Source organism: Microcebus murinus, chromosome 8, assembly GCF_040939455.1.
Source record: "Microcebus murinus isolate Inina chromosome 8, M.murinus_Inina_mat1.0, whole genome shotgun sequence".
NCBI classification, from domain to species: Eukaryota; Metazoa; Chordata; class Mammalia; order Primates; family Cheirogaleidae; genus Microcebus; species Microcebus murinus.
The window spans coordinates 80,583,289-80,601,190 of NC_134111.1; the positions used below are offsets into that span (position 1 = coordinate 80,583,289).

The 17,902-nt window shown below is 41.2% G+C and overlaps 1 protein-coding gene and 1 non-coding gene across 3 annotated transcripts in view; one reads left to right on the forward strand and one right to left on the reverse strand.

Moving 5' to 3' along the window:
* Positions 1 to 17,678, reverse strand: part of C8H2orf80 (chromosome 8 C2orf80 homolog) — a 33,353-nt gene extending 15,675 nt beyond the window's left edge. The window contains exons 1-4 of one of the 2 annotated variants that reach the window (XM_076005878.1): positions 17,476 to 17,678; positions 13,180 to 13,573; positions 2,774 to 2,898; positions 972 to 1,053 (exon numbers count right to left, since the gene is read on the reverse strand). In XM_076005878.1, coding sequence (XP_075861993.1) covers positions 972 to 1,053; positions 2,774 to 2,814 — 123 coding nt within the window. In that variant the 5' untranslated portion in view covers positions 2,815 to 2,898; positions 13,180 to 13,573; positions 17,476 to 17,678. Of the gene's footprint in view, positions 1 to 971; positions 1,054 to 2,773; positions 2,899 to 13,179; positions 13,629 to 17,475 lie in introns of those variants that run through there. The other variant, XM_076005877.1, reaches the window with a different exon arrangement.
* Positions 15,774 to 15,836, forward strand: LOC142872418 (U7 small nuclear RNA). The gene has a single exon (XR_012920679.1). It is a non-coding gene; the product is annotated as a U7 small nuclear RNA (small nuclear RNA).
* Positions 17,679 to 17,902: the final 224 nt, after the last annotated feature.

A 17,902-nucleotide genomic window follows, 5' to 3' on the forward strand; every position in this document is an offset into this window, starting at 1 on the left:
GAGTCAGTGAGCCTTGCTTTGCTTTAATCCGGGAGGGAGAGAATAGGGGAGAGGGAGATCTTTTCTCTTTTATTAGTACAAGACAGTAAATGGGCAGTGTAAAAAAACCAAGGGTTTACTAATTTCTCTCGAATTAGATCTTTGTGTGGTTTCTTCCTTAATTTCTGTGAAGTAAACTTTCAGAACCTAACATGAATCTGGGTTTCAACATGCATAACACAAACAGAGGGTTTTAGGATTACTTATTTCTTTGTTTTCTTTTCCCCCACTAATGTAAATGGAAAATAAATTATTTTGAGAACTAAATGATAGTTAATTTTGCCAAAAAAAGTTAACACTATGTACGTATCATTTGGCCTTGCATTTATTTTATTTATTTATTTATTTATTTTTGAGACAGAGTCTTGCTCTGTCGCCCGGGCTAGAGTGCCGTGGCATCAGCCTAGCTCACAGCAACCTCAAGCTCCTGGACTCAAGCGATCCTTCTGCCTCAGCCTCCTGAGTAGCTGGGACTACAGGTATGTGCCAGGCTAATTTTTTCTACATATTTTTAATTGTGTGATTAATTTCTTTCTATTTTTGGTAGAGACGGGGTCTGGCTCTTGCTCAAGCTGGTCTTGAACTTCTGAGCTCAAATGATCGTCCCACCTCAGCCTCCCAGAGTGCTAGGATTACAGGCATGAGCCACCACACCCGGCCGGCCTTGCGTTTATTTTGCTTTTTAGTCTTCTCTCCTAATAGTAAATACTCTCATAATTTTTATTTTCTCATTCTCTTTTTGCTTTCTGTTTAGCAGGTTGAAATGACCATATGGACAATCTTAGGATGAGGAAGAGATGAGAGAGAGGACTTTTGGGGAGTGGGTGTCAGTAGTAGCCTTATTCGTTTTATATTAATAAATTAATCCTCGTTCTGTCCTCTTAATACACATATAACACGAACATGACTTGCATCAGCATGCCTTTCTTTACCATATCATCTAGAAAGGTGAGTTGCCGTCTTCCTTTGGGGTCAAATTCATTTTCCCGAAGTCTGATGCCAATATAATCTCCCCTTAAAAGCAAGAGAGCAGCATTGAACCATTGGGATAACACGGGGCTCAGTCTGCAGAAAGAGGCTTTCCTCCCAACCCCTCCCTCCTCTACCAAAACACAAGAGAAGTCTTTGATGCTTTGGTAGCTGAGTTACTCAATTTTAGTTTACCCCATAACTCCACGATGTTGCAGGTTTAAAATGTCTAACCATAATTAACTTACATCACATTTATCTAGAAATTAAACTTGCATAGCTGGAAACAGAAATTACAAGAAAGCAAGGAGTATGCCAAATATCCACACACAGAAATGGTTTTACAAGACCAGAGGGATTGAGACCCACTGTTCAAAATAGCAAGTCCCTTGCTGCCCATGTTAAATTCAGACAGAATGTCCGAAGTTGATAAATTCCAGATACATAAAATTCTATAGAGGTGTATTCTTTTGTCTGAAGGCTTTTTCTCTTTAGAATGCAAATGCTCCTAGGAGGAGATATGCATAAAAACTTATTAGTAATTTCACTTTAGTGTGTCCTTATCAAATCCTTTCTTAACAGTGACTTTCAATAAGAAGAGATAGAGGAAGTGCCACCCTGGAGAAGTTGGAGAGAGGGAATGGACTTAGGAAAAGGACTCTCAGATCTCTGGGGTTGATTTTGGCACATCTCACGATTTTACATTAGACCAGTTCTGTTTGTTTATTTAGCACACTAGAACACTTTGGGCTAGTTACTGTGTGGAACATAAGTTTGTTTCTGGCTTCTGAAAGCTTTTCTTCTGAGCCTTTAAGCTTTTCTAAATTGATAAAAATACTTGAATTTTTGCTGTGAAATTTCAAGATATTTTAAAGTAGCCTAAATGTACCCTTTGAATATAAATTTGTATTTATATTAGTTTGAAACTCTAATCCTTTGGATGAATTATGCAGAGAAGTTGTCATTTCTGATCGCAGTTTGTTCTTTATTATTGTATTGGCCTCCGGACACATACATGAACACATGTGTGAATTCATATGTAGTCTACTCCACCATTTCTAAGAACATATTAAAATATAATTTTCTTAGTAGGCAGAAAAAAGACATCTGATGGGGACAGTGACAAGTTCTTCGATGAAAAGGATTTTATTGTTGTGTCTATAATATGTATGAGATAGAACATAACCTTTCTTTTTTCATTTTTTTATATGGTTTGTGATCTTTTACCAACATTTAAGTACCAAGTCTAAGAAAAACTACCACAGGAGGCAAAAAATGTCCATGGAAAACTTAATGCTTTCCGTGTTAGTTTTTAAAAAAGTTCAGATGGCAAGAAAAAGGAGATGAATTATTTAGTCAATACGTCTGACAATAAAGGAAGCAGAGGCTGCAATTTAAACACTGGGCCCTTGGGTATGTTTTTAGGAATCTCTCCTCCTGTATCTTTTACCAGCAGGGAGATCCCTTCCCTCAATGGCACCTCCTGCCCGCACAGGCTGACTAGGACATAGGCTCAGCTCTCAGGCTCTAGAACGGGGTGCTCGGATGCTCAGGCTGCCGGCACAAACACCCTCCCTTGCACCACAGGTGAAGCCTCCCTGGCAGGAGATAGAAAGAGGACAGACCAGCTTCTGGCTTTCTCTATAGTACAGGGATAGATTCTTCTTTAGATTTTTACCCCCCTGCTAATATCCAGACCGTCTATGACATGAAACCCACCAAATGCCACGTGGCATAAATGACAGTTATTCTCAATCGTACTTACAGGAGCTTTTTCATTTCTTTCTTTACGAGCCTTCTTTCCATGACGAAAGGTGGATAACAGCTGCCTGGGTATCTGCAGCTTGCACTACACTTGATATCCTTTGGGAAGATCCAGCCTCTCTAAGCCTGGAGGATACAGTGGCAAATCAGAGAGAATTTGAGTTAGGGATGCTGTCACTCCAAATACCAGTCATGGAGTCCCAGGCTCCGGAAGGGATCTGAGGGAGTACACTGCTCAGGCCTCTTCCTCAGCAGGCGTGGGGCAGAAAGCCATCTGGAAACTAGTGCACTACTTTGCATTTATCTGACAACTTTTATTCCTGCCAAGTTTTCCCAACACTTATCCTTGCTATAATCTAGCAAGTAAAACCGAAATGGCTCATGTAATAGTTGGTGAGACTGTTAGGGCAGAACTATCCGAATAGATGATGTGTGATCTGGAATATACCTGAGATTTTCTGTGTGCATTCCACACAGTGACTCCCAGTGACCTCTCCCTGGTGCTCATACTGTAGTTTTCTATAGAAGCCATCTGTAATCCCTGATGGCCAGGAGGTCCTTGAAAGAACATGTGGTCATAGCAAACAGGTCTTCAATTCCCACCCTCAATCCCCAGCCATTAAACCAGAAATTGGAGCTCAGGTGATGGGGTCAAAAGGGGTCTGAGGTCACAAAAAGGAGTGTATAAAAAATCATCACTCCTGAATGGGGTACTCAGGGAGAAGTATAAATGGGATATCAACTCTATCTGCAATGTTTTATGTCTGTAAAAGGATTCAAAGAGAATTGTGATGGTTAATTTCCTGTGTCAACTTGGCTGGGCCACTATGCCTAGATACAGAGTTGAACATTATTCTGGATGTTCCTTTGAAGGTGTTTTTTGGAAGAGATTAATATTTAATACATTAACTGCCATGTGAGTTGTATTTAACTCACTCTAGCTTGGAGCCTGGCTCCTCGTGAAGCATATGTAACTCACACATTTCTACCTTGGGAGCCACGTGAACTATTTTTCAAGTTACAAATAACTCATGCACAGAAAACAATAAAAAAACAACAAATTTTTCATTAAATTAGAAAGGACCATTTTGTTTTCAAAGTTTTTATTCTATTTTTGCAATAAAACACCATGGCCCCAAGGAAAATAAATTTTTTTTCTAGTGTGGCAGTGAATATGTTAAATGGGTGGACTTTGAGTAAAGCAGATTCCCCTTCATCTGAGTGGGCCCCATCCAATTAGTTGAAGGCCTTGGTAGAACAGAGACTGACCTTTCCCCTCAAGAACAAGAAGGAATTCTGCCAGCAGACAGCCTTTGGATCCAGACTGCAACCTTCCCCTGAGGCTCCAGCCTGCCAGCTTATCCCCATCAGATTATGGACTGTCCAAGCCTCTACAATCATGGGAACCAATTCTTTAAAATCCATCTCTCTCTCTCTTTCTCCATATATATGTGTATATGTCAGCTAAGCTGAGCAGGCATCTGCAGTTTACACTGCACCTGATATATGTATCTACGTGTGTGCATGTATGTATATATAACACACATATCTTGTTGGTTCTCTTTCTCCGGAGAACCCTGACTAATACACAAATATAACAAAAATGTTAACAGTTGTTGACTCTGGAATGATGAGCCCATGGAAGTGCATTATACCACCTTTTGTACGTTTTATATTGTGCATGTGTTTTTAAATCACTACTCTAAAGATGGTTGGAAAACAAACTTTAGAAACTTTTTTAAAATCATAGACTATAAACACTAAGCTTCATTTGATTCAGCTGACAATAAGCAAGGAGAAAAAGGATGCCACTGAGCTAACAGAATTCTTCATCAGGCCAACATAATGATTTTGGATCATTCTTGCTGCTGCTACAACTGCTTCAGACTTTTAGGAGTGGATGGGATAAGGAGAAAGAGGGGAAGAAAGTCAGAGCATTCCATAGGAAATGGATTAGCTATGAAGACAGGAATACTGCTCCCTACAGGAGAGCCGACTGGGAGAGGATGCAGCAAGCCAGAGAGGTGGCCCCATTGCCTAGAAAAGGAAAAGCACTGTCCCCAGGGAGGCTCGATGCCTGGGTGTGGTGTTCACTTTGCCACTGATTGATGTGGCCATAGCCAAGTCTCTTGGCTCTTCTCTGGTGTTATCTAAAAAATGATAGACCTGGTTAATATCACCAAGAGCACTTTTTACTCTAACGTGCTGTACCTATAAAGTCCGGCATATATTAAAATTCTTCTGATTCAGTAATTTGGAAAAACATTTGTCGATAGAATATTTGTTTTACCTCAATTTCTTGACAGGCAGTACGCTCACGTAGCATTTACTTTAACCCATGCTTGTCTTGTAATTCTGAGCAAACCCTTAGAAATTCAGACTTACAAATTATAAAATTTGCATCTCCTGCTTGCTGTGACAGCTTCGTCTTAGACCCTCCCATTCAATGTGGTGTGATATGCAAAGGTTTAAATCATAAAAATATAAGCATCTCCCATTCCCAAACCACTAGACTAGAGGTCAGGAGACCCTGTGAGGCCACCAACTAGCTGTGTCACCTTGCACAGGTGAATTTGCATCTCCATGTTTTTGTGTTTCTTTCCTCTGTAAAACAAGCATTGACAGATTAGAGAGATTCTTTCCAGCTGTAGAATTCAGTGATTTATAAGCATTTAGTAGCTAGCCTGGTTGAAAGAAGGCCATTTGCATGGACTCTATTCAGTTAGATTTGAATTCTGCCAGTTACTCCTTTTTTCTGTCTATAGAGCTTTAAAGAAACAAGAGGCTGGCTGGAAACACACACAAAGGAGGTACTGCAAAGATGTCAGCAGTCTCAGGCTTTGGCTGTTTCCTAGAAACCAACTGCCTGGAGTCCCAGCCCCCATATTCTATAGGAATATCATGCACTGCGGAATACCTGCACACCTCACACAGGTTCCCCGTTGTACACTTACAGCTGAGATACAGGTCTCTCAGGCTGCTCTATTAGGTGCTGGCTCTTTACAAATTCCCCTTTGAGAATCTCTCACCAACCGGAGACCGATTGCAGTGCTTTTGTTCTTCCTCTGCTTCTGGAGGCTTGAGCATAGACTCTGCTCGGCTAGGTCTGGTGCTCACGACATGAGGAAAATGGATACTTTTCCTGGTTGCTAGGAAACCAGGATTGAACGAAATAATTTGTTTTTAAAATGCCCCTGTACCCCGAATGAAAGGGGTGAAAAAAGTCATATTTGAGACAGGATGGTGATCCTGACCTGAAGTTCATGTATCTTTTTACCTGAATAGGCTTAGGTTTCCCATTTAAATGATTAATCAGAAAGCCAAGAGGATGCGAGGAGTCTACTTGCCCCACGGTTTTTCTAGTGTTTGGCTGCAGACATAGGAATCAGTTGACCAGGCAAGAACTGCTGGGGAGCCAGTGAAACTCTAGCTCCTACATATGTGGGGTGCCCCAAAGCACTTAGAGCAGAGGTCCCCAACATTTTTGGCACCAGGGACTGGTTTCATGGAAGACAATTTTTCCATAGACCCAGTCGGGGGGAAGGATGGTTTCAGGATGATTCAAGCACATTACATTTGTTGTGCAGTCAGATCTCTCTGCTAATGATAATTGATATTTGCGGCTGCTCCCCAGCACTAGCATCACCGCCTCAGCTCCACCTCAGACCATCAGGCAATAGATTCCCATAAGGAGGGAGCAACCCAGATCCCTTGCATGCACAGTTTACAGTAGGGGTCGTGATGTCATGAGAATCTAATGCCACTGCTGATCTGACAGGTGGCGGAGCTTAGGCACTGATGGAAGTGATGGGGAGTGTTGTAAATATGGATGAAGCTTTGCTGGCTCGATGGCCACTCACCTCCTGCTGTGAGGCCGCATTCCTATCAGGCCATGTACTGGCACCTGTCCATGGCCTGGACTTTGGGGACTGCAGAATACAGTGATTCTACTTGGTAACTGTAGACACAGAACAGTGGAGACCCTGGAGAACCATCACTGGGTCCAAGCCATCACCATCTCTCTCCTGGTAAGTTGTCTCCCGGCTCACATACCTGCTTCTTTATCTTATCACTTGCTCTAAGCTCCTAACCATGGCCTGAAAGTGTCTGTAAGTCAATATCTAAAATTTTGACCTCTCTTCTCCTGAGAGCTTCACATCTTTAACTGACAGCAGAATATTTTCATCGGGATATCTTTTAGTCACTCCAAATTCACTGCAAACTCTAAAACTCAACTTATCTTTACCTTCGGAAGAGTTTCTCTTTAGCCTTGCTGTAATTTCTTTTGTTTATCCTTTCTCCACCCAACCACTACAGACAATCTCTATCAGTAAGCTCATCTTCTTCATGGTATCTCTTAGAGTTTCCTTCACAGTCCTTTCTCAACTCCCTGGGGCCACACTTTGGCCACCAGCACTGTATCTCAACAAACTGTCTTCTGCTCTTTCTCATTTATTCTACACCAGGACTCAGCAAACATTTTCTGTAAAGGACTAGACAGCACATTTTTTAGGCTTTATTGCCCATATAGTCTCTATCTCAATTATTCAATTTTGCCACTATAGCACAAAAGCGGCCATAGGCAGTATATTAATATAAGTAATTATGAATTAGAAAGAGATGCCTGATCTAGGACTTCTCGGCCTCCAGAGAAATAAATTTCTGTTGTTTACAACTTATCCAATTTATGGTATTTTGTTATAGCAGTCTGAAAAGACTAAGATAAGTGGTAATGGAAATAGAGGAGCAGGCTGTAAAAATATTTGAAATTTTAGAGATATTTTAGACTCAGAGGTAGAAGGATGAAGCAGCAAACAACAATTTAGGGGCATTGACCAGAGGACATCATCTTGCAGAGCTCTCACTGGTTGCTGAGCATGCTTCTTTCTAATGCCCATGTCAATGCTATGGAGAAATGCCATTTCTTCATTTCAAGATGTGGACACTAAGGCTCAAAGAGGCCATACATATGACGTGCCCAGAGCCTCATGACTAATAAGTAATTGTGAAGGATTCAAATCTGTTTGTCTTGTTTCAAAATTTTGTTGTTCTCACCATAGTGCAGTTTGTGCCAGTTAAATTTGCATTTCAGATAAACAACAAATAATTTGTTAGCATAAGTTTGTCTCAAATATTCAATGGGGGTCTACTTATGCTAAAAGTTATTCATCATTTATATGAAATTAAAATTTAACTGGATGTCCTATGTTTTTGTTTGTTAAATCAGGCAACCCTATACTCCCTAACCTGTTAGGGTTAAGAATTGTGTTGAGGCTGAGTGGGGTGACTCACGCCTGTAATTCTAGCACTCTGGGAGGCTGAGACGGGAGGATCGCTCAAGGTCAAGAGTTTGAAACCAACCTGAGCAACAGCGAGACCCCGTCTCTACTAAAAATAGAAAGAAATTAATTGGCCAACTAAAAATATATGAAAAAAATTAGCCGGGCATGGTGGGCACATGCCTGTAGTCCCAGCTCCTCGCAAGGCTGAGGCAGAAGGATTGCTTGAGCCCAGGAGTTTGAGGTTGCTGTGAGCTAGGCAAAGCCATGGCACTCTAGCCTGGGGAACAGAGTGAGTCTCTGTCTCGAAAAAAAAAAAAGAAAGGAATTGTGTTGTGTCAGGGGAAGGGGTAGAAATCTTTCTTCCTCCTCCCCATCGCTCCTTTCTGTCTTTCTCTGCCCTTTTTGTATCGCTTCTCTTGCTTTCCTCAAGACAGCATGACCCACACCTGGTGATATTCTCATCTATAGCCTACATTTTTGCTAACAATTTCTAGAAAAAATGTGGTCAGTTATCACTGACCTGTGTCCAAATCAACTGACCTAGTGAGAGCTATTTGAATCCTCTCTTATTTCTACTTGGGACACCAAGGTTAAAGATTGCCAATCCCTGTTTTATATAATGCAGAGGAGTTGCTCCTTAGGATTAAGGTTGTCAGATTTTAGCTTGGAAGATACAGAAGTTATTCTGAAGAGAAGATATACAGAGGAGGGTGATTACACCCAACCATGATAAGATTCAGAACTTCTTCTGCCAGGGTCATACAACAACCGATTCCCCAAAACTCTTGACAAACACTGTTTGGTTCTCTGTAGGATGCAAAGATAACATCCTACCCTTGAGACATTAAGAACATAAGATAAAGACACTAAAAGACAAAGAAATGTATGTGGAAATGGTGTATTTACAAAGTTAGAGGACATCTGTGGACAACAAGCTGTATGCCCCTGGCATATCATCAAGATTGGGACATTTTTATTTTTTTTAATTTTAAAAATTTTATATTTCAGAATATTACAGGGGTACAAACATTTTGTAATAAAATACAAATTGTTTTTGTACCATTTCAGTCAATGTTATAAGTGTGCCCATTTCCCAGATAGTGTGCATTGTACCCGTTAGGTGTGAATTTATCCATCCCCTCTTCCCATCTCAAGATTGGGACATTTGTAAATGGTGACTCTGGGTATATAAGTGGTGAAATGGTAGTGTGGCCAAGTAGTCTAAGAAGTGGTAAAATGCTGTAGACCCATATAGTATGGCCGTGAATTTAACATGGGTATTAAGCAAAGTTGTCGTTGAAGCTATTTCTGTTTAGCATTAACCTCAGCATTAAAGCTTTGTGATTGCGTAGCCAAGTATGTTTCTGGCTGCTCTTAGCCTGGTAGCAGCCAAGGCCCAGGAGGGCCCAAGGGCTCTGTGTCTACAGACTGTGCCTTTGGGATGATTGGCAGTGTTGCTGTAACTCTGTCTGGCACAGTGGATTGGAGGGACTTAGTGTCTCACCACTTTGCCAGTACTTAGGGCCAACGTTTAGAAAACTTTGTCAAACAGGAAGCGGGTCTTTGGCATTGTCTCTTAGTCACATTATACCTTTCTTTCTCTTGTGGCCCAGAGTAACTGTAACATCTCTATCTACTTCCTTCCATGAGTGAGCTAGGTGAGGGCTTTGTCATAGGGGCAATGACATTTTGCCATTTTATCAGGGACTCTTGGACACCTAAGAGTCTTTACAATCCACAGGGAGGCTTCTTTTTAGAGTCTCACTCTGTTGCCCGGGCTAGAGTACCATGGAGTGAGCCTAACTCACAGCAACCTCAAACTCCTGGGCTCAAACGATCCTCCTGCCTCAGCCTCCCGAGTAGCTGGGACTACAGACAAGTGCCACCATGCCCGGCTAGTTGTTTGTTTGTTTGTTTGTTTTTTCTATATTTTTTTAGTTGACCAATTAATTTCTTTCTATTTTTAGTAGAGACGGGGGGGGGGGGTCTCACTCTTGCTCAGGCTGGTTTTGAACTCTTGATCTTGAGCAATCCGCCGGCCTCGGCCTCCCAAACTGCTAGGATTACAGGAGTGAGCCACCGCGCCCAGCCAGGAAGGCTTCTTTAATGGTAGAATTTTAGATACCATGCTGCCATGATAGGCAACCTTTGTGTCATCCTTCAGAGGTAGAATTTTGAATCACTTCTGCCAAGACTGAGCTCAACAGTCCAAGTCCTAGTGCCTAAAATGCAGCTGCGTTTTCCACAAAGACTTTTTTGTCCTCCTCTCAATATTCCTACCAGAGTTGGCAAAAAATTTCCCACTGATGTACATGGTATTAGAGTTTGCAATAACACCACCTTGGACATGCTTCAGGAATTCTAAAAGGCCTTAAAAGAAATTGGCATTCTGGGCTGGTGCGGTGGCTCACACCTATAATCCTAGCACTCTGGGAGGCCGAGGCAGGAGGATTACTTGAGCTTAGGAGTTCGAGACCAGCCTGAGCAAGAGAGAAATCCTGTCTCTACTAAAAATAGAAAAAATTAGCTAGGCGGGGTGGCGCATGCCTGTAGTCCCAGCTACTCAGGAGCCTGAGGCAAGAGGATCGCTTGAGACCAGGAGTTTGAGGTTGCAGTGAGCTAGGCACTCTAGCCTAGGCAACAGAGCAAGACTCCATTTCACAAAAAAGAAAGAGAAAAAAAAAAAAGAATTAATACACATTCATTGGAACACTGTGGAAATTCCAAAAAAGGATAATCAAAGAAAAACTTTTTGCTCTTTAAAACCTTCTTTCTTTGGAAGGATAAGGACATTGTCCAAATGGTTTTCATATCTGTATACTCAACCTAGTTAATGATATAGAACAGATAAAGGACAAATAAAAGGAGAATTTGATTGCTTTTTTTTTAAATGGAGTGAGTGAATTTTGACCAATAAAGTGCTTTTATTTTATCATTTGAGTAGGAGAGAATGTTGTATTTGAATCTTGACCTTCTGAAAAGATAAAATTTATTTATTTATTTATTTTGAGACAGAGGCTCGCTCTGTCACCCTAGGCTAGAGTGTCCTGGCATCAGCCTGACTCACATCAACCTCAAACTCCTAGGTTCTCAAGGGATTCTCCTGCCTCAGTCTTCCGAGCAGCTGGGACTACAAGTGCATACCACTACACCTGGCTAGTTTTCCCTACTTTTTGTAGAGACAGCGTCTCACTCTTGCTCAGGCTGGTCTCAAACTCCTGAGCCCAAGTGATCCACCTGCCTTGGCCTCCCAGAGGGCTAGGATTACAGGCGTGAGCCACTGTGCTCAGCCTGTAGGTTATTTTTAATAGTATTTTTTATTTGATTTTTGGAGAGAGAAACTGATGCAACTTACGATGAACATGAATGACAGACTTGAATTCTCATCCTAGGCCACCCTTTACCACCACAAGGTGGGCAGGCAGAGTGCAACTGATTGTTGCGTTTATTCAAAGCACAGAAGCACTTGTAGGGGAAAAGTTCCACTGTTTTAAAGTAACCACTGAGACCTTCAGATAGGCAAGTGGTCTATCCTCTCTCTGCACCTGTTTCTTTATCTGTAAATTAAGAATAATAATGATATGAAATTGGACTTACATAACCTTTCAAACTATTGATAGACATATATTTGGATGGATCTCAAAGCATTGTACTTAGTGAAAAAAGCAAATCTCAAAAGGTTTACATATTGTATGATTCCATTTATATAACATGCTGGAAATGACAAAATGATAGAAATGGAGAAAAAAAAACAGTGGTTGCCAGGCAACAGGTATAGGGGTGGTGAGGGGTGGGTGTGACTCTAAAGGGATAACACAGGAGAGTCCCTTGGTGGGACACACATACACACACAAATGAGTGCACGTGAAAACTGGCAAAACAGATTAAGTTCTGTAGTCTAGTTAATGGTATTGTGCAAATGTCAGTTTCTTGGTTCTGATAGTGTTCTACAGTTATAGAAGATCCTACCTCTGGGGAAGGCTGACTGAAGGATTCATCAGACTCTATTATCATGTTTGCAACTTCTAGTTAGTCTATAATATTTATTTCAAAATAAAAAGTTTTTGTTTTTTTTTTAAAGCAATATAACTTTTACCTGTGCTCTTGGAATGCTCGCTTTTAGAGCCTGGCTTCAATGCCATGGGGAAGTCTAGGCCACATGGAAAGGCCATGTGTGAGATCCCAGATGACAGCCCCATATAGGGTCCCAGCCAACAGACACACGTGGGAAGAAACATTCAAGATGACTCCAGCCACAGCCACCACCCAATAGCAACTCCCGTGGAGTATCACTAGTGAGAATCGCCTGGCTGAGCCCAGTCGACTTCCAGAACAATGAGAAGTAACAATACAGTGATTAGTGTTATTTTAAGCCACTAGGGTTTGAGATAATTTATTATCCTACAACAGATGACCAGAATATCACCAATGTGACCTGGATACCTCTGTGCCTCAGTTTCTTCATTTATGAAATGGAGTACTGGGACCGCAAGGTTATTATAAACATGAAACAAGTAATCAAGAATCTAGAGTGGTGCTTATATGAGGTCAATAAATGTTAACTACAGTTATTACTACTGTGTATCCAAACTGCAATAAAAGGGCAAGAAAGATACAGAATAGCCCACATAGGTCTGGGTCAGTTCCCAAATGGTACTGAATGACTTTTTGCTCCAGAGATTGAGACCAAGCCACAAGAACTTGGCAATAGAATGGCTTCTATCTTGGGCACATCCTTGGATGACCCCTATTCCCTGATTTGCCTGTGGGGTAAACGCACATTCTAAATATAAGCGATGGTTCTATTGAGTTGTCCCCCACCCCAACTTCAGAGGTAGCAACTTTTTTCTTCCATATGGACAAAAGGCTGCACAGCCAAAGGTATTTGTAGCTAATCTGCTTCCTAGGGTCAAAGAACATTCTTTCATGGGAAATGTCTATTGCTCGAACAGCTTTTGAGCTATTTTGGAAGTCTGTTATTGTATTACTAATACACAGCCCTATAAAAGGCCTTACTTCTCTCTTTTATTCCAGTTTGAGCACAGAGTGGGCTAAATCAAGGTAAAACTCTCTTTTCACTACATCATATATCAAAAAAACCCCCAAATTTCCACCATACTCTTACCTCCTATAAACAATGTCAGTGTCCCTCTGGGTGGGGGCAGTAGGCAAACTTTGGAAGGAAGAACAGGCAGAAGGGGAAGCAGAATTGATTAGGAGTCTGGATTCACCTTCAAGGAGTCTGAATTTCCCTCAAGGGCTAGGTTCTGGTCAGACACCAAGAAAGGCCCATTGCACCCAAAGGTGCTGACTGCAGCTGCCTGGCAGGGCAGGGATGCACAGTTGCAATGGAAGCCCTCAGGCAGCATTTGGAAAAATACTTAAAACTTCAGACTTTGGAAACTGCCAAATCATTAACCTTTAGGTTCCGGTACTTGCTGTTTTTTGAAGATTACCCTGGAATGTGGATTCACTGTGGCTGACTCAGCCCCGTTCATCTTGTCTGTAATATTTAATCCCTAGACAAAAATAAGTGAGAGAGAAACTGATGTGGGGGGAGGGCAGGGGAGGAATTGGAAAGCGATGCTGGAAAAAGCAGAGGTCTAGACACACACACACACACACACACACACACACACACACACACACGGAAATGATGGAACAGTTTCTGCACCATCAGTTTGAACTCTGCCTGAGTTACCACAAAACATTGCACAATAGTTTGGGCTCACTACTCTTCTTGAAGCAATTGTAACAATATTGCTATAGTATATTTCCTGATGTGTCTGTGATTGATGGCCTTTATCATTAAGGTTTTCACATCCAAAGTGACTTTGAATGCAAATGTGCATTTTACTAGGAGATTGTGGAGAAAATATCATAGAGTTGCCTGAAAACTAGGTCAAATATCCTAGCAGCTACAGAATTAAGAACTCTTAACACATGACCTTGACTGACAAAGAGCCACAGGCGGCCCTGCCACTCTCCTGACCCTACTAATAGGGATTCTTAAAGGAATGACAGTGACAACAAACCCAGTTTAACCAGTTGAGAGAGTCTATGGGTTCAAAAGTGGAAGAAAGGAAATTGGAAAAAACAACTTGGAATAGTGGACATCAGAGAAAGTTTCCTACAAACAAAAATTGCTAGCCAGGCGTGGTGGCTCACGCCTGTAATCCTAGCACTCTGGGAGGTCCAGGCGGGAGGATCGTTTGAGCTCAGGAGTTTGAGACCAGCCTGAGCAAGAGCCAGACCCCATCTCTACTAAAAACAGAAAGAAATTAGCTGGACAACTGAAAATATAGAAAAAATTAGCCGGGCATGGTGGTGCATGCCTGTAGTCCCAGCTACTCGGGAGGCTGAGGCAGGAGGATCACTTGAGCCCAGGAGTTTGAGGTTGCTGTGAGCTAGGCTGATACCACGGCACTCTAGTCCAGGCAACAGAGCGAGACTATGTCTCAAAAAAAAAAAAATTGCTGATGTCAGCAAGGGGCATAAATAATACACCTTATTGTACTGTCACCTTATTAAATTGTAGCCATTAGGGATTACTTGCAATTAGTTCTCATTATCCTGTTTTTAAAATGGCTGATATTATTGGCCAGTCAAAACTTCCTGTAAATTTACTACACCTGGTAGCTTTTACCTAACCTCCTTTCATGGTCCTCAAACTTTGACATTCACAAAAACCCCTGGGGAGCTTGTTAAACTGGAGATTCCTGCAGTCCTATCTTCAGAGTCTGATTCAGTAGGAGGAGCCCAGGAATCTACATTTGAATCTCCGACTGGGTGTTTCCAGTTGGATTCTCTAATTGGTGTTCTGCCTAACACTGATAAATCTCACGTAGGTGACCTTTGTTTCATATTTTGAGAAACATTTTGTTTCCCAAACAAAATGCACTGAGAAAATGGTTCTGCTACTTACTGGCTGACCTGAGCAAGTTACTTTTATTCTCTGGGTCTCAAGGTTTTGTGTAAAATGCAGTGACAGATCGTGGTGGGAGCAAAATGAAAATAGCCATAAAAACCACATGCACAAATGTTATGTTCCCTCCACTTTTACCCTAATTAGAAACTGAAGACTTATTACATTGTTTCCTCAAGAAATTGTATTCTAGTGCCAAAGAGCTCAATTATCCAAACTTTTGAAACATGGTCTATTTGCATGCTTGTACTTTAACCTGGTATAAGGTTAACCTAATTTACAGAAAACCATGTGTGCAGAAAACAATTTACTTTCTACGGACTGTCAGTATAAATGCTAAGGTCATTAATTTTGCATAGAACTCAGCCTGTACGCTGCTTTTTCATAACTCTAGTTTACATGGGATGATTTCACTTACATATCCCAACTACAGTAACATAGGTCTAGAGGTCTTAGCATCTCAGGGCTCTGTGGGGATTCATCCTTCTCTTTCTTTATATTTCTTTCCTAGTCTACTCTACCCCCACAGAATGGTATTAACTAATTTATTTTCTACAAGGTTTATACAGATCAGATTAAGAAAACAGTGTTTAAGACATTGATGTTTCCATAAAGTTTACAAAGATCAGAGTAAGAAAACAATGTTAGGGGGAGGGGGGCATGGGCAATATATGTAACCTTAACACATGTACCCCCATGATACGCTAAAATAAAAGAAAGAAAGAAAGAAAGAAAGAAAGAAAGAAAGAAAGAAAGAAAGAAAGAAAGAAAGAAAGAAAGAAAGAAAGAAATGTTAGTGTTAACAGCTCTTTAATAATTTGCCTAGCAGGTATTCCAGTCCTCATCGGAAGACCGCCCCTCATGCAAAAAAAAAAAAAAAAAAAAAGAAAAGAAAACAGTGTTTAAGACATTGAGAGTAAAATTTCAAAAGTAGCTACTTACATTGATTTTGGTGTTTTTGTTTGTTTGTTTGTTTGTTTTTTGGATTTGGGGTCCTTACCCAGGCTGGACTTAAACTCCTGGGCTCAAGTGATCCTCCTGAGTAGCAGGAACTACAAGTGCGCACCACCTTGCCAGGCTCTGTGTACTTACTTTGTATTTGAATAAACAACAAAACTGTATCTCCCATGAGCAATTGACATAATTACTTAAATAATAAATGGATTTATTTTTGTTTTACAAAAGTTGTCTATATAATTTATAAATGCTGCTATAGAATGATGCATACACTTGCCAATCTCTCTTTTTGGTGGTATGTAAACAGTGTAGGATTAAGCTTCAAGGAGGAGGAGCTGAGTGTCAGTCACCGCAGAGCACCCATTGGCTAGGCCAGTGCCTGGCACACAGTGGACCTTCAAAATACATTTGCTGAATTAATGCTTAGGTTTGGAGTTTCAGTGGGAGTTGAATTTCTCTTAGAAGCTTATTCAGTTGTTTATGTGATAGCCTGTATTTTGTTCCCTCACGGATGATTTTACTGCCTTTGTTCAAGGTGATTCCTAATCATACGTGGCAAAGAATATCAGTCAGACAATAGAAATGCATTAAGCTTCACATAAATGAGTAAAACACGTATTTAAAAATCTTAAGATGTCTTTCGGAGTATGATTGTCAAGGGCTGCCAGTGACAGTTTTCCAGTTTTCATTCATCTTTATTTATTTTTATTTTATTATTGTTATAATTATTATTATTTTTTTGAGACAGAGTCTCACTTTGTTGCCCAGGCTAGAGTGAGTGGCATGGCATCAGCCTAGCTCAAACTCCTGGGCTCAAGCGATCCTGCTGCCTCAGCCTCCCGAGTAGCTGGGACTACAGGCATGTGCCACCATGCCTGGCTAATTTTTTCTATATATTTTTAGTTGGCCCATTAATTTCTTTAATGGGGTGGGGGGTCTTGCTCTTGTTCAGGCTGTTTTCTAACTCCTGACCTTGAGTGATCTGCCTGCCTTGGCTTCCCAGAGTGCTAGGATTACAGGCGTGAGCCACCACGCCAGGCCTTTTTTTTTTTTTTTATTAAAAAAATATATACTAGTGATCAAACATACCTAGAGTCAGGTTAAGTTTTTGACCTTCGACACCATTATTCTGACAACACTTCTGACACCAAATGTGTGGCATCTGCTGAACAACGATCATTCCCTCAACACTAGTTGGTGTTCCAACAATTTGACTGTGACACCACCCAGAGTTAGCAGAGACCTCCAAATTCAGGGCTCAGTCCCACATCAGTGCTCACACTTCAGATGCCAGCCAGTTTTCATTCTTTTTCATCTCTCTTCTAACATTTGACCTGAATGCCTTACTCCTTTCTATGTGAATTAACTTTTCTTCTATCTTCCTTTGACACTAACCTCCCCTGGCTCTCCACCTGCCTCTCAGATTGTCCCTCTGTGTCCTTTGCCGATTCTTCCTAAGTGTGGCCAATCATTGGCCCGTTATTGTTCTCATTTTGATAGTCTTTGTCAGAGAGTATCTATTTTCAAGACTTCAAATACCATCTATATCTCTGGCCCTGGCTTCAATCCCTCATCTTCAAATGCTGCTTGACAATCTCCAGGTAGGTGTTCTGCCTATCTCAAACTCACCGTGCCTGTAACTGAACCGGTTGCCTAGGAACCAGCCATCTTCTTGGAACTTCTGTATTCTCAACAGTGGTCCCTTAAGTGACTGACTTATCCAGACTCAAAAAGAGTGATCTTTAAAATGCATTTCCATACAGCCAATAAAAGGATATAAAAAGAAAAAAAAATGCATTTCCTGGCCAGGCGTGGTGGCTCACGCCTGTAATCTCAGCACTCTGGGAGGCCGAGGCCGGAGGATTGCTCCAGGTCAGGAGTTCAAAAACCAGCCTGAGCAAGAGCAAGACCCCGTCTCTACTAAAAATAGAAAGAAATTAATTGGCCAACTAAAAAAAAATATACA